Source organism: Sciurus vulgaris (assembly GCF_902686455.1).
Source record: "Sciurus vulgaris genome assembly, chromosome: 4".
In the NCBI taxonomy this organism is placed as follows: Eukaryota; Metazoa; Chordata; class Mammalia; order Rodentia; family Sciuridae; genus Sciurus; species Sciurus vulgaris.
In genome coordinates, this window is record NC_136464.1 from 139,561,932 (window position 1) to 139,575,355 (window position 13,424).

Genomic DNA, 13,424 nt, shown 5'->3' on the forward strand with positions numbered 1-13,424 from the left:
TTATCTCAACACATTCCTTCTTTCCATTCTCATCACTAATATTTTCAGTTAGTCCCAATAATTTTATCTAGATTACTAATATCACCTCCTAGTATTCTATGTGATTCAAGTCCCATATGACTCTGATCAGCCCACAGACTACAGTCAACATCATCTTTCTTGCTTGCATTCCACCTTATTGCAGTCAGGATTCAGTCCAGCCTCAGCAGGGACTTTATACCTCTGTAAGCTCATATCTCCCTCTTGCCATTAATTCTTACATCTACACAAATACATCCCAAACTCACCAAGCTGCCTCTCACATTCTGGCATTTGTATGGCCTGTTTTCAATGGCCATGCCAGATATGGTGGTGCTTGCCTATAATTCCAGTGAATAGGGAGACTGAGGCAGGAGGATCACAAGTTTGAGATCAGTCTAACTAACTGAATGTGACCTTTTCTCAAAATAAACAAATAAATAACGAATGACTGGGTATGTAGCTCAATGGTTTAAGCACACACACCCCCCCATTCAATCCCAAGTACCAAAAACAAAAACAAACAAAAAAAAACCTCAATGGCAATAATGGCCCTTTCTCTGTTCTCTACTCAGAAAATGTATACTCATTTCTTAAGACTTAGTTTGAGAGCCTCCTACTCCATACCTTTCACCATGTCACAGACATACAAAGAGTAGAGTACTTCTCCTCTAGGTTCCCACAGCTCTTGTACATGCCTCTTTCATAGTTGTATCCAGTAACTATTGCACAAATGCTGATGTATTCTTACCACCAACAATCAATCACATACCTCTAGGTCAATAGTGATACTGTCATGTACATACCATCAGTACCAAAAGAGCCACTAGCAAACAGATGGAATCGAATGAATGAATTAACATGTAATATAAATAAAAATAAAAACAGACTTCTGTCCTTTTAAAGGTCCCTGTTGAGTTGAGGAGGTAAAAATGAGGAAGGGGGAAGGAATGGAAATTAGATTATTAGAAATCACTACAGATTGAATACCCCTTATCTGAAAAGCTTGAGATCAGAAGTGTTTTAGATTTTGGATTTTTTATTTGGGAATATTTGTTGTAAACTTTACCTGTTGAGCATCCCCTAATTCAAAAACTGAAATACTCCAAAATTCAAAACTTTGTGAGAATCATATCAGTGTTCAAAAAGTTCCAGACTTTGAAGCTTGTTGAATATTAGATTTTTGGATTAGGGATGTTCCACCTGTCTCATGCAAATCAGAGATAGAAAAGAAAGTAAGTTATGTGATACAAAACTAGTACTTATTAACTTGTCTAAAAGTGCCTGACACTGGCTGAATCTATTTCACATATTCTGTAATATTAGTCTTCACCCTGGCAAGAACTTATTTCAATTTGATAAGTCAGGAAATTATGACTGAAAGAGTTCAAGATCACATATAAATTAGTGAATACAGTATTTAATCTCTAGAACCTGTCTGTGTTCTTTCTATCACAATGGTACAAATTCAGCTCCACAGAGGTTTGAGAGGCAGAAACAGTAATACCCAAAATGAAACATCAGGAGAGGTTGTCAATGGGTCAAACTTTGAAGGGCTGGTGGAGAAATAAGGTGCATTTTAGATGAAGGAATAAAGACAGGAATGGATTAAACTTCAAAACTTGTGAGTACAACATCAAATGATCCAATTAGGAAAAAGCTAAGCATTTGTGAGGAAAATTCCTTTGAAGAGAAAGTTAGAGATACAGGAGGAGACATAGGAACTCTATTTCCATGGGTGCCACTATTAGAAAAATAACCAAGAACGTAGATCATACTAATGATTGGACCTGCGCTATCTTCATATCTGAATAACAAATGAAAAAAAATTGGTAATACAAGTATTTCAAACCCATAAGATAATTATGATTTTAATATAGACGTGTACTTTTATCCAAGGAAGAAATACAACTACAGAAGTTGCAAGTGTCCTTCATGTCAAATTAACATCATAGAAAACACAAATAAATAGATATACTTCACAAATGTGAGACGTAGTCTGTTCTATTGAAATTTCAAAAGTAATAGATCCATTAATCTTTTAAGTTATTTAAATCATACTCTTAAGACACACTTTTGATTTTAACCAAGCACATGAATTGCCCAACTTGTTCATTTTATGAAATCCTATCATCAAAACACAAGATGACCATACTTAAAAACACTGTGGTTTTGTGTTTTATTCATGTGTGTTTGGTGATGGTTTACTTATCAAGATTATGTTTCAAATGACTCATATAACTAATTGTGTTCCAACGATATCCATAAACTAAATTGAGAATGACTGCTTATTTAGATAGTAATGTCACAAATCCATTAAGAGTCTAAAATGAAGATAAGACCTTACATAGATCATCTATAGATCAGAGAAGTCCTAAACATATTTTTAAGACTGCTATATTTAGGTCTTTTAAACACGTTTCCCTTAAAGCAATTTTATAAGCTTAAATTTTATTGCAAATACAAGCTAAAAGCTGTATATAAAACAGAAAAAATTCCCGACACTGAAATTAGTGGGGATGTTGGTATAATTAGTGAAAATTCTTTAAAGCTATATATTGCAAACTAAACTTCCACTTTTACATAATAAATTAATATCCAAAATTGTCAAATAGATATACCTAAGGCCCCTGTTAAATAGAAATCATTTTACTTGACATACTCTTAACAATAATATAGCAACAGATGCTATAAAAACATATAAGTATTTGGCTTTGAAATTTTTACTACATTTTAAATTTAGAAAATTAATCATAGAAAATATATCTACACATTTATCTAACCAATGACAGAATTGTCACAGAATGTAAATTAGCAGGATTCAGCTCTTCACTATTTTATGGACCATTTCTTACTTTAGGACAAGAGGTTGACGTGCCAGACAGGAAGTAAGGCATGCCCTCTTTAATCCTCTAAACCTTCAAAAGAACCCTGAATACCATCTTCTTCTTGACTAATCAAAGATATTCAAATATACAACAAAAAGTGACATTATAAATGACCTTTGTTCCTCTTAGAGATGAAAAAACTGAGACCCAAAAGAGACAAAAATAGATGGTTTCAAATGCACATATGATAAATTAAGGGTTGAAAATCAATGATTAAGGCATTCATATCAAAAAGTTTGAAAAAGAAAACCTACAGAGTCCAGAGAAAATAAAAGGGTACAATAAAGACAAAATCAGGAATTACTGAAATGGAAAAGAAACATAAAAGAAAGGTTTAAAAATGACAGAAGATGGTTATTTGAATAGACCAGTATAATACATCAACAAAGTGGATTTTTCCGAGGAAGGCAAGGTATTTACTTCTATATTTCCTTGAATATGATTTGTTGATACTTGCTAAAATTTTTCACACTTATGTTCATGGAAAATATTAAATTATAATTTTTTATTATGTAGTCTATTGAAAAATATTCTCATTTTTTTGTCTGAATATATCTTTTATTTTACATTTGAAGAGTATTTCTGCTGAATGTACTATCCCACATTTTTTCTACTTGTCACTTTAAAAGCAACCATTTCATTGAATTGTGTTTTATATTTATTTCTCATGAGAAGTCAGCAGTCACTTTTATCATTGTTATCCTCTATGCATTATGTCTTTCATTCCCCTGGGTGGTTTTAAAGATACGTCTATTAGTTTTCAGCAATTTGATTATGATGTGCCAGCTACTGTTTTCTGTGTATTCTGCTTGACATTCATAGAACTTCTGAGACTGATGACTTCATGTTTTTCATTAAATTTGGGAGTTTTCCCATTATATCTCTTCAAATACATGTTCTGTTCCATTTTTTCCTCTTTTCTTTGAGACCCCAGTTGCTAATACGTGAAGCTGCATTTTTTATAGTGGTCTTTTCTATATTGAGGACTTCTAATCTCTCCGAATTCTCATTTCCCCTCTTGAAATGTTTAAAAATGTTTATGGCAACAGTTCTGTAGTCTTGCCAGCTAATTCTACCATTTTTCACCTTTTTTAGTCTATTTCTGCTGACCAATTTTTCTGCTTTTTTGTATATCTAGTAATTCTCTACTGAAAGCTTGAAATTTCTAATGGTATGTTGTGGAGTGTTTGAATTTTTTCAGTCTTTCTTAGTTGAGTGTTCAGTTTTGTTCTATTTTACTCCCTGTCTACCCAAATATACATTCTTTTTATTTTTAAAGGCCATTTTGTATGAGAAATAACTTCTAAAACACAAGCATCTTTCTTTTTTCAAGACTTATTAAACTTTTTTAAGGGTGGGTATACAGAAGCTTTTATTAGCAATAGACTAATTCTACTTCTAAAGCATACACTTTAGAAGATATTTTCCGAAAACAAGAAGTGTTTAATGCAGGTTCCTAATCATGCAGAAATTCTGATAGTTGCTCAGACTGCAGATCTCTGGTGGTTTTTCTTTTCCCAGTGTTTGTGACTTTTGTCCATGCTTACAGTTGTTTACTCTGTTAGTGCTAATCTGTTACATTAGTATGCCAAAGCCAGAAGTATACATCCCAAGATGGCGTTTTTAGCTTTCCTTTGATTCTTTTTTCTTTGTCCTTTCACCCACTATTGTCCACTACTTTCCTATAGTTCTCTTAGGAATTTAAATTATTTTAGCAAAAGAATCCAAACCAGAAATTAATTCTCAAAATTCAATCCAATGGAACCGGGCACACCGGGTGTGCCCGTACTCCCAGTGGCTTAGGAGGCTGAGGCAGTATTCTAAGTCTGAGGTCACTAACCAGTCTAAGCAACTAACCAGAACCCTTGGCAACTTAGCAAGACCTTGTCTCAAACTAAAAAGGGCTCGGTGGTTGAGTGTCTCTGGGTTCAATCTCTAGTAGTAAGAAGAAGAAAGGGGGAAAAAAAAAAAATCAATCCAATGCTCTTTCCACTGTATAATGTTTTCTGTTTCCTGGGATTAAAATAATTTTCTAAGATAGTTTTAAGTTGCTACTTGGTGTATTTCTCTCTCTCCTTCCCACTTCCCTTCCTCCTTTCCTCTCTACTCTCCCCCACCGTTCATTTTTCTGGATTTGGGTGGATCTGCTGCTTATATTTTTAAAAATTTGAAACAGATTCACTGATAAAACTAAAAATGATCCATGCTGAGAAAAAATCTGCTTAAAAGCTATTCCTGAATAAGCACCCTGACCACACAAAACTAAACAACCCACAAAGTGTTTTAAGCAAGATAAAAAACACTACTAACAAACTTCTTCCACGTGTGTGTGTTCTTCATTTCCTACCTGAGATCCATATAGTTTGTTCTTTCTCCCTGTGAGTTATTTTAGCTTCTTGTTAGAGGAGCAGACTTAGGCACCCCTTACTTTCCTTCTAATTTAAATGCCTCAATGTTGATGAGAACTGCTCCTAGAATGTAATGTTCATCACTCTCTGTCCACAAAAGATCTACTAATTCATATTTATAAAGTATTAGTCACTTTAAAAAAATCAGCATGGTTTTATTACCTTTTAAGGAGAAGAGAGATAAGAAGAGGAACAGGAATAAACTGGTTTATAAAATGGGCCTTTAAGAAAGTACATTTAGGCCTGGTATGGTAGCACACACCTATAATCCCAGATACTTGGAAGTCTGAGATGGGAGGATTGCAAGTTCAAAGACAGTCTGGGCAAGTTAGCAAGATTGCCTCAAAATAAAAAATACAAAGGGATGAAGATGTATCTCAGAGGTAGAGCAACTAACTGCCTAGCATGTACAAGGACCTGGGTTCACCAGTGTGGGGGACAGGATAGAAGGGATGTATATTTAAATTGTATTAGGAGAAAGATGAATAATCAGATTTTAAGAGGTAGCGGTCTAATACTCTTACCTGTGAAGTTGGATATATTCTCGTGGTCTGTTGAGCAGGTGAAGAAATCTGTCAACAATCTTGTTTTTTCCTACACCCTGTAATCACACAGATAGTATTATACAAAAAGAAAGTTTTATTTTGCTTGATTCTTCTGACAAACCAGAAGAATCTTTTACAAAAACCTACTTTTTTAAAGTTGTTCTGTTTTTGTTTATTAATGAAAACCAAACTAGCAAACAAATACAGCACAAATATCATATGAAATAAAGGTTTGTGTCAAAAATTTACCTCTAAACATATTAATTCTAAGCTATTCTGTTTTAAAGAGAACTTCATAAGTTAGCCTCTTATATCTTGATTATTTTGTTCTATAATTTTACAGTGAAGTTCAGACATTACAGCAAAATATTCCAGATTTAAAGAATGGCATCAAAGTGAAATCATATATATATATATAGAAAAACAATGGTTTTTCTAATCAGTTCTTCATAAGTATAGTTCTCAGTTACAGGAAGATAACTAATACTATACATTTTTTGCTTTAATCAAACACTCACTTCTCCTTTTATCCTACTTTCTACTCCTTTAAAACCCTAAAAACCCTAAAACCCTAAATTTGTAATGAAGATATATTAATAAAAAACTCGACTCTATTTACTCTCCTCAGAAACACCCTCATTTCTTTGCCACTTCCTCATCCTGGGAGCCAATATCCTTTTGTAGAAGACAAACTACTAAAAACAGAATCTGCTCTGGTGTAATTTTCCTATTTTAAAGTTTTCACTTAGAGGTGGAATACAAATGAATCTTTTAACAATTAGGTTATATGTAAAAAGTAGAAGTGGTTAAAATGCACAGTTCTATATCATAGGTGACAGCACTAATGTAGTAATTTCTTATATTGTGCTAATAGTTTTCACATTATTTCATTTAATCATTACACTGAGACAGTCTGAAGAAATAGTATTATTCCTATTTCACAAATCAAGAAACCAATGCAAAAGAGGGAAGATGGCTTAGAAGCAAGCTAGGCAGTGAGTGCCAATCTCCTCACAACACAGAAAGGAGGCAGCAAAGGAAAAGCATACTGAGAGGTGGGTGACAAAATAAATGCTCTAAGACTTGATATTACATAGTGTGGGACCTGGAGAGACAGGATGATAGTTTAGCAGAGAAGAAAATAAACTCAGAGTGCCCTAACCCTATCCCAAACCTATGGATAAGGAGGGAGGGGCAACAGAGAGAGATGGGGATGGAGGGGGGGGGAGTGAACATCCTCTTAAACTCTATCATTTAAAAACTGTTGGAAAGAAAAAAAGACTTGAAGCGCAATGTTAACAGAAAGGTCCTTAAAACAGCTCAAAGAACTGAAAACCAAATTGTGAAATGAAAACTGAGCCAAGGGATAGCAGCCATCTTATGGAGCCCTCAGCCAACCAGTTACTTCATTAAATCAGCAGGGTGTCTTCCCAAGCACAGACAGCTGAAAATTAAACAGGAGGGAAGTACCCTGCAGTGGGACCTCTCAAGAATCCCAAGAGTCCAGTCAGAAAGAACTTCAAAAGTACCACTACTAGTAGGCCAAGAATCTCTGAAACCTCCCTGCCTTCCCCCTCACCTTAAATAAGAAAACTGAATCAGCTGGTGGCGACCTGTGTTAGGAAGTGTAACTAGTCCTGCTACACTCTGCACAATGTCCAATCACTCTACTCAGACAACAATGAAGCAGCTTAGGCCCTGAACAAAGGAGAGCAGACTCCCTAGGCCTTGATCACTGACACTGGGGGGAGGCACCATGAGAATCCTACGGACCATCCCTAGGATTACAGGCCTTACCAGAGGGAAACTGCTTGAATATCCGGAGACATAAAGATCCAGTGGGAAATTACCAGAGTCAATGCAGCAGGAAGGGGCTGATACCAGACTTAACAGGTGTTTGGTCTGAACCATGATCTCAACCAGTAAGTGACAGGGCATTGTTTGGATACTTGTGGAAACTTGCATCAGACTTAGTAAGCAGACAAAATCAACACCCACCATTCATAACCTGGGGCAGTGGGAACAAGAGTCCAGGTTAACCACAAGAGACTCTTAACTGCAGTGCGTCAGAGAGCCACATCACTCAGGAGAATACTTGTACACTCTACTTCTGCACTACAGAACACCCACAGGAAACTTACAACCACAAGGATCAAAGACAGCCACAAGGATCTTAACTAGTGAAAAGGATCCAGTAGAGGGGAACAGATACATGGTAACCCACAGCAAACCAGGGTACTGTATCCTAAACTACTGCATACAATAGAAACAGCCAAGCCACAACAATGTACCCTCCAAGCAGTCAGCTGCTGGGCCCTGAGCTCACAACCCAGATGTTGCTGGTAGGAGGATCATAGCAACTATGGCATTGGCTCCTGTGCCCCTGTAACTTAGGAGAGATCCACGTCCAAAAACTGATGGACATCTGCTAAATGTCCAAACCCCAATGAAATCCAAACCAAGATTCAACAACAATTATCTTTACCTTAACATATTATACTATAAATAACTCTAATTTAAACTTTTTTTTCTTTTTTGGTACCAGAGATGGAACCCAGGGGCGCTTAACCTCTCAGCCATATCCTCAGTTCTTATTTATATATTATATAGAGGCACGGTCTTACTGAGTTGCTGAGGGCCTCACTAAATTGCTGGAGCTAACACTGAACTCACAATCCTCCTGCCTCAGTAACCAGAGTCACTGGGATTATAGGCATGCACCATTGAGCCCAGCCCTAATTTCAACTTTGATCACATAAATAACGCCTTAGAGTGAACAATAATTGCTGGCACAACAGGCAACATTGTATCTCAACCAATTTGAATGTATTTCATTTAATGCTATAAAACATTAATTGGAATCAATCTTCCTATTTTTGTTTTCCTGGCTCTAGTTTATACCTTTTCTCTTGCCTTATCTGCTACTACCTCAAATAACCCCTGTTCAACTATTTCTATTTTCAACTTTGGCGTAAATTTCATAGCTTCTCTCTCTCTCTCTCTCTCTCTCTCTCTCTTTCTTTATGTATATACATAAATATATATATATGTCTGCCTCACTTTTTCCCTTCATATTTGCCCAATCTTTCTTCTTTCTCCCTTTTAGCCCTCACTTAAGGTTACATTAAGTTTATCAAATTTACCAATTAGTTTTTTACCTATTCCAGAACTTTAATGAGTTAATGCAGAGAAAAACTGCAACAAGATTTTGGCTCTTATAAGGATGAATAGAAGAAGACTGGCACAGGAGTGATTAAATACATTTCAGTGACATGTCTTAAAAAGGTACTGATATTTCTATCAGTAAAGGTTATCCACTGACTTAAAACATAATTATCTGGATGTTAACCCAACTGAGGCCCCTTAAGAAAAAGAAGCTCACAAAATAGTCTGTCACTTAAAAGAAGTCAGAACTATACTGAAGATGGGTAGACATAAAAACAAAAAGGACTCATAATGTTTCAACAACAGAGTTCATGGATACAACAATGGAGGAAATGTCAGAAAGGACATTAGAAAGTTCATATTTAAACTGTCCTGTGAGCTGAAAGACATAAGACATAAAATCAGAGTGAAAATACAGGACGTGAAAGATAACAATAAAGAGAGATTCTTTAAAAGAACCAAGAAGAAATCCTCAAAATGAAGGAACCAATAAACAAAATTAAAATTTTCATGGAAAGCAATCATCACCAATAGATTAGAGCACTTTGAAGACAGATTTACAGGTCTCAAAGACACACTACATAATCTTGAAAATAAAGTCAAACATAGATAAAAGATGTCAAGAGACCATGAAGAAAATATTCAAGAACTCTGAGACAACACTAAAAGGTCAAATTTAACATCCATTGGAACAGATGAAAGCTCTCAAATATATAAAGGAATGCACAATCTTTTCAAAGAAATATTATTGCAAAATTTTCCCAACCTTAAGAATGAAATGAAAATTCCAATACAGAAGGCATATAGGACTCCAAATATACAAAAATCACAATAAAGTCACTCTAAGAAACATTATTGTGAAAATGCCTGACATATAGAATAAGGTTGGATTTTAAAAGCTATAAGAGAAAAATAACTGCTCAACTTAGAGGGAAACCAATCCATATCTCAGCTGATTTCTCAATCCAGATCCTAAAAACTAGGAAGTCTAGGAATAATGTACACCAAGCTCTGAAAGAAAATGGATGCCAACCAAGCATACCATACCCAGCAAAATTAAGCTTCAGGATATGAAGGTAAGATAAAATTCTTCCATACTAAATAAAAGTTAAAACAATTCACAACTATAAAGCCTGCACTTGCAAAACATGCTCAATAAAATAATTTCATGAAAAATACAAATTAAAATTAACATAGGGAGGAAACACACTAAAAGACTACTCAATTAAAAGAGAACCAAATACAACTTAAACACTAGAAATAAAATGAAATGACAGGAAATAAAACTCATCTCTCAATAATAACATTAAAAACAAATGGTCTAAACTCTGCAATCAAAGACAAAGGTTGGTAGACTGGACAAGACCCAAAAATATGCTGTCTACAACAGACTCACCTTACAGGCAAAGATATCCAAATACTGAAGGTGAATGAATGAGAAAAAACATACAACTCACATGAATTTCATAAATAAGCATGGGTTACTGATCTCATACAACGCAAAGTGGATGTCAAGTGAAAATGGAACAGGAGAAACAAAGATGGTCAATTCATATTGCTTAAAGGAATCATATATCAACAAGATATAACAATCATAAATATCTATGACAATGGACCACCTACATACATCAAACAAACCTTTCTCAATATCAAGAATCAAACAGACCACAATACAATAATTCTAGGTGACTTAAACATGCCTCTGCCATCACTGGTTAGATCATCCAAACAAAACCTAAAGAAAGATAGTACAGCAGTAAAAAAATACAATTAATAATTGGGATATAACAGACATGTATAGAATATTTCATTCATCAATGACTGAATTCACTTTCTTCTCAATAGCCCATGGAACATTTTCTAAAACAGACCATATTTTAGGTCACAAAGAAAATGTTAGCAAAAATAAAAAGAGATAATACCTTATATTCTATTAGATCATAATTGAATAAAATTAGAAATAAATGATAAAGTAAAAAATGAAACCACTCTAACACCTGGAGATTAAATAATACACTTCTGAGTGATGAATGGATAGCAGAAGAAACCAGGGTGAAATAAAAAATTACTAGAAACAAATGACAACATTGATACAACGTATCAAAATTTCTGCAACAGTAAGAAGGAAATTCTAAAAGAAAAGTTCACAGCATTGAGCTCACTCATTAAAAGATTATAGAGATAAAAATAAATAATCTAATTTTACATTTCAAGGCCATATAAAAAGAACTAACACCAAAACCAGTAGAAGACAGAAAATAAATAAAATCAGAGCTGAAATCAATGAAACTAAGATTTAAAAAACATTATGCAATGCATAATGCAATGCAACAAAGAGTTGGTTTTTTGAATTAATAAACTAATTGATAAATCCTTAGCCACAAAAAAACATAAAAAAGAGAGGAAAAATGCAAATTATCAAAATTAAGATGAAAAAGGAAATATCACCACACACAGTACTGAAATTCAGAGACTCATCAGAAACTATTTTGAAGATTTACACTCAAATAAAAGAACATCTTGAAGATATGGACAAATTCCTAGAGACATATGACCTAACCAAACTGAAGCAAGTGAAAATAGAAAACTTAAACAGGTCAATTGCAAGTGATGAAGTTGAAGCAGCCAACAAAAGTCTTCCAACAAAAATCCCAGGACTGGATGGATGATTAGCTGAGTACTACCAGACCTATGAAGAGGAACTAATAAAAATCCTCCTCAAATTATCCATAAAATATAAAAGAGGGAAACACTACCAAACTTGTTCCACAAAGCTAGACAAAGACACAAAACCAGACAAGGACACATCAAGGAAAGAAAACTTCAGACCAATATTCCTGATGAACACAGATGCAAAAATTCTTAATAAAATATCAATTAGCTGAATGCAAAGACACATAAAAAGATAGTGCATCATGATTGAGTGGGTTTCATCCCATGGATTCAAGTTTGGTTCAGCATACAGATATCAGTAAATGTAATTTACCACATAAAAAAAGAAAATAATCACATGATTATCTCAAGAGATGCAGAAAAAGCATTTGACAAACTACAGTATCCATTCATGTTAAGAACACTAGAAAAACTAGGGACAAACCCAAGGCCAATATTATTCTATATAAAAGAAAACTGGAAGAATCTCCTCAAAAACAGGAACAAGACATGGATGCCTACTTTCACTACTTGAATTCAACACAGTCTTTGAAATTCTAGCCAGAGCAATTAGGCAAGAGAAGGAAATTAAAGAGATATTGAATAGCATCTGTTTATCAGATGCTGCTCCATAGTGGGGGAGGGTAGTAAGGCAAGAATGAGGGAACTTTGGATTATGCAGAGAAAACTGAGGGGAGGGTGGGGGGTGGGGATGAGAAGGACAGTAGAATGAGACAGACATCATTACCCTATATACATGCATGATTACACTACTGGTGTGACTCAGCTCCATGTACAGTCACAGGAATGAAGAATTATGCTCCATGTGTATTCAATGTATAAAAATGCATTCTACTGACCTGTATAACCAATAAGAACAAATAAAAAATTAATTTAAAAAAAAAGGTGTTAATAGGTAAAGAGAAGCTCAAACTATAATTTAAAAAAAAAGGTGTTAATAGGTAAAGAGAAGCTCAAACTATCTCTGTATGTTACGACATGATCCTAAATACAGAAGACTAATATAACTCAAACAAGACTTCTAGAGCTCATAAATTAATTCACCAAAGTGGCAGGATACATCAAATCCATAAATTAACTGTGTTCCTATACTCTAATAATGAATTTGGTGAAAAAGAAATAAGGAAAGCTATACCATTCACAATAGCCTTAAAGAAAAAAAAAATATTTGGAATCAATCTAACAAAGAAGTGAAGGACCTGTACTATAAAAACTAGAGAACACTAATGAAAGAAATTAAGAAGATGGAAAGACCTCCCATGTTCTTGGAAAGGCAGTTAATATTGCCAATAGAGCTATATTACCAAAAGTGCTATACAGATTCAATGCAATTCCCATCAAAACTCCAATGATGTTCTTTATAGATATAGAAAAAGGAGTTACAAAATTCATTTATGTTATGGTTTGGATGTGAGATGTCCATCAAAAGTTCATGTGTGGGTCAATGCAAGAAGGTTTGAGGAGAAAGGATTGGGTTGTAAGAGTCTTAACTCAATCAGTGAATTAATCCCCTCAGAGGGACTGAGTGGTAACTGAAGGTAGGCAGGGTGTGGCTGGAGGATGGGGGCATTTGGCGCATGGATTTGGGGTATATATCTTATACCTGGTGAGAGGAGTCTCTCTGTATTTTCTGATCATGTGAGCTGCTTCCCTCTGCCATACTTTTCCACCATGATGATCTGCCTCACATTGAGCACCAAGAAAAGGAACCAGTTGTCTACAGAGAT

The 13,424-nt window shown here is 34.7% G+C and overlaps 1 protein-coding gene across 2 annotated transcripts in view; it reads right to left on the reverse strand.

Moving 5' to 3' along the window:
• Positions 1–13,424, reverse strand: part of VWA8 (von Willebrand factor A domain containing 8) — a 718,869-nt gene that overhangs the window by 483,238 nt on the left and 222,207 nt on the right. For both annotated transcript variants that reach the window (XM_079136497.1, XM_079136496.1), the window contains exon 21: positions 5,839–5,915. In XM_079136497.1, coding sequence (XP_078992623.1) covers positions 5,839–5,915 — 77 coding nt within the window. The remainder of the gene's footprint in view (positions 1–5,838; positions 5,916–13,424) is intronic.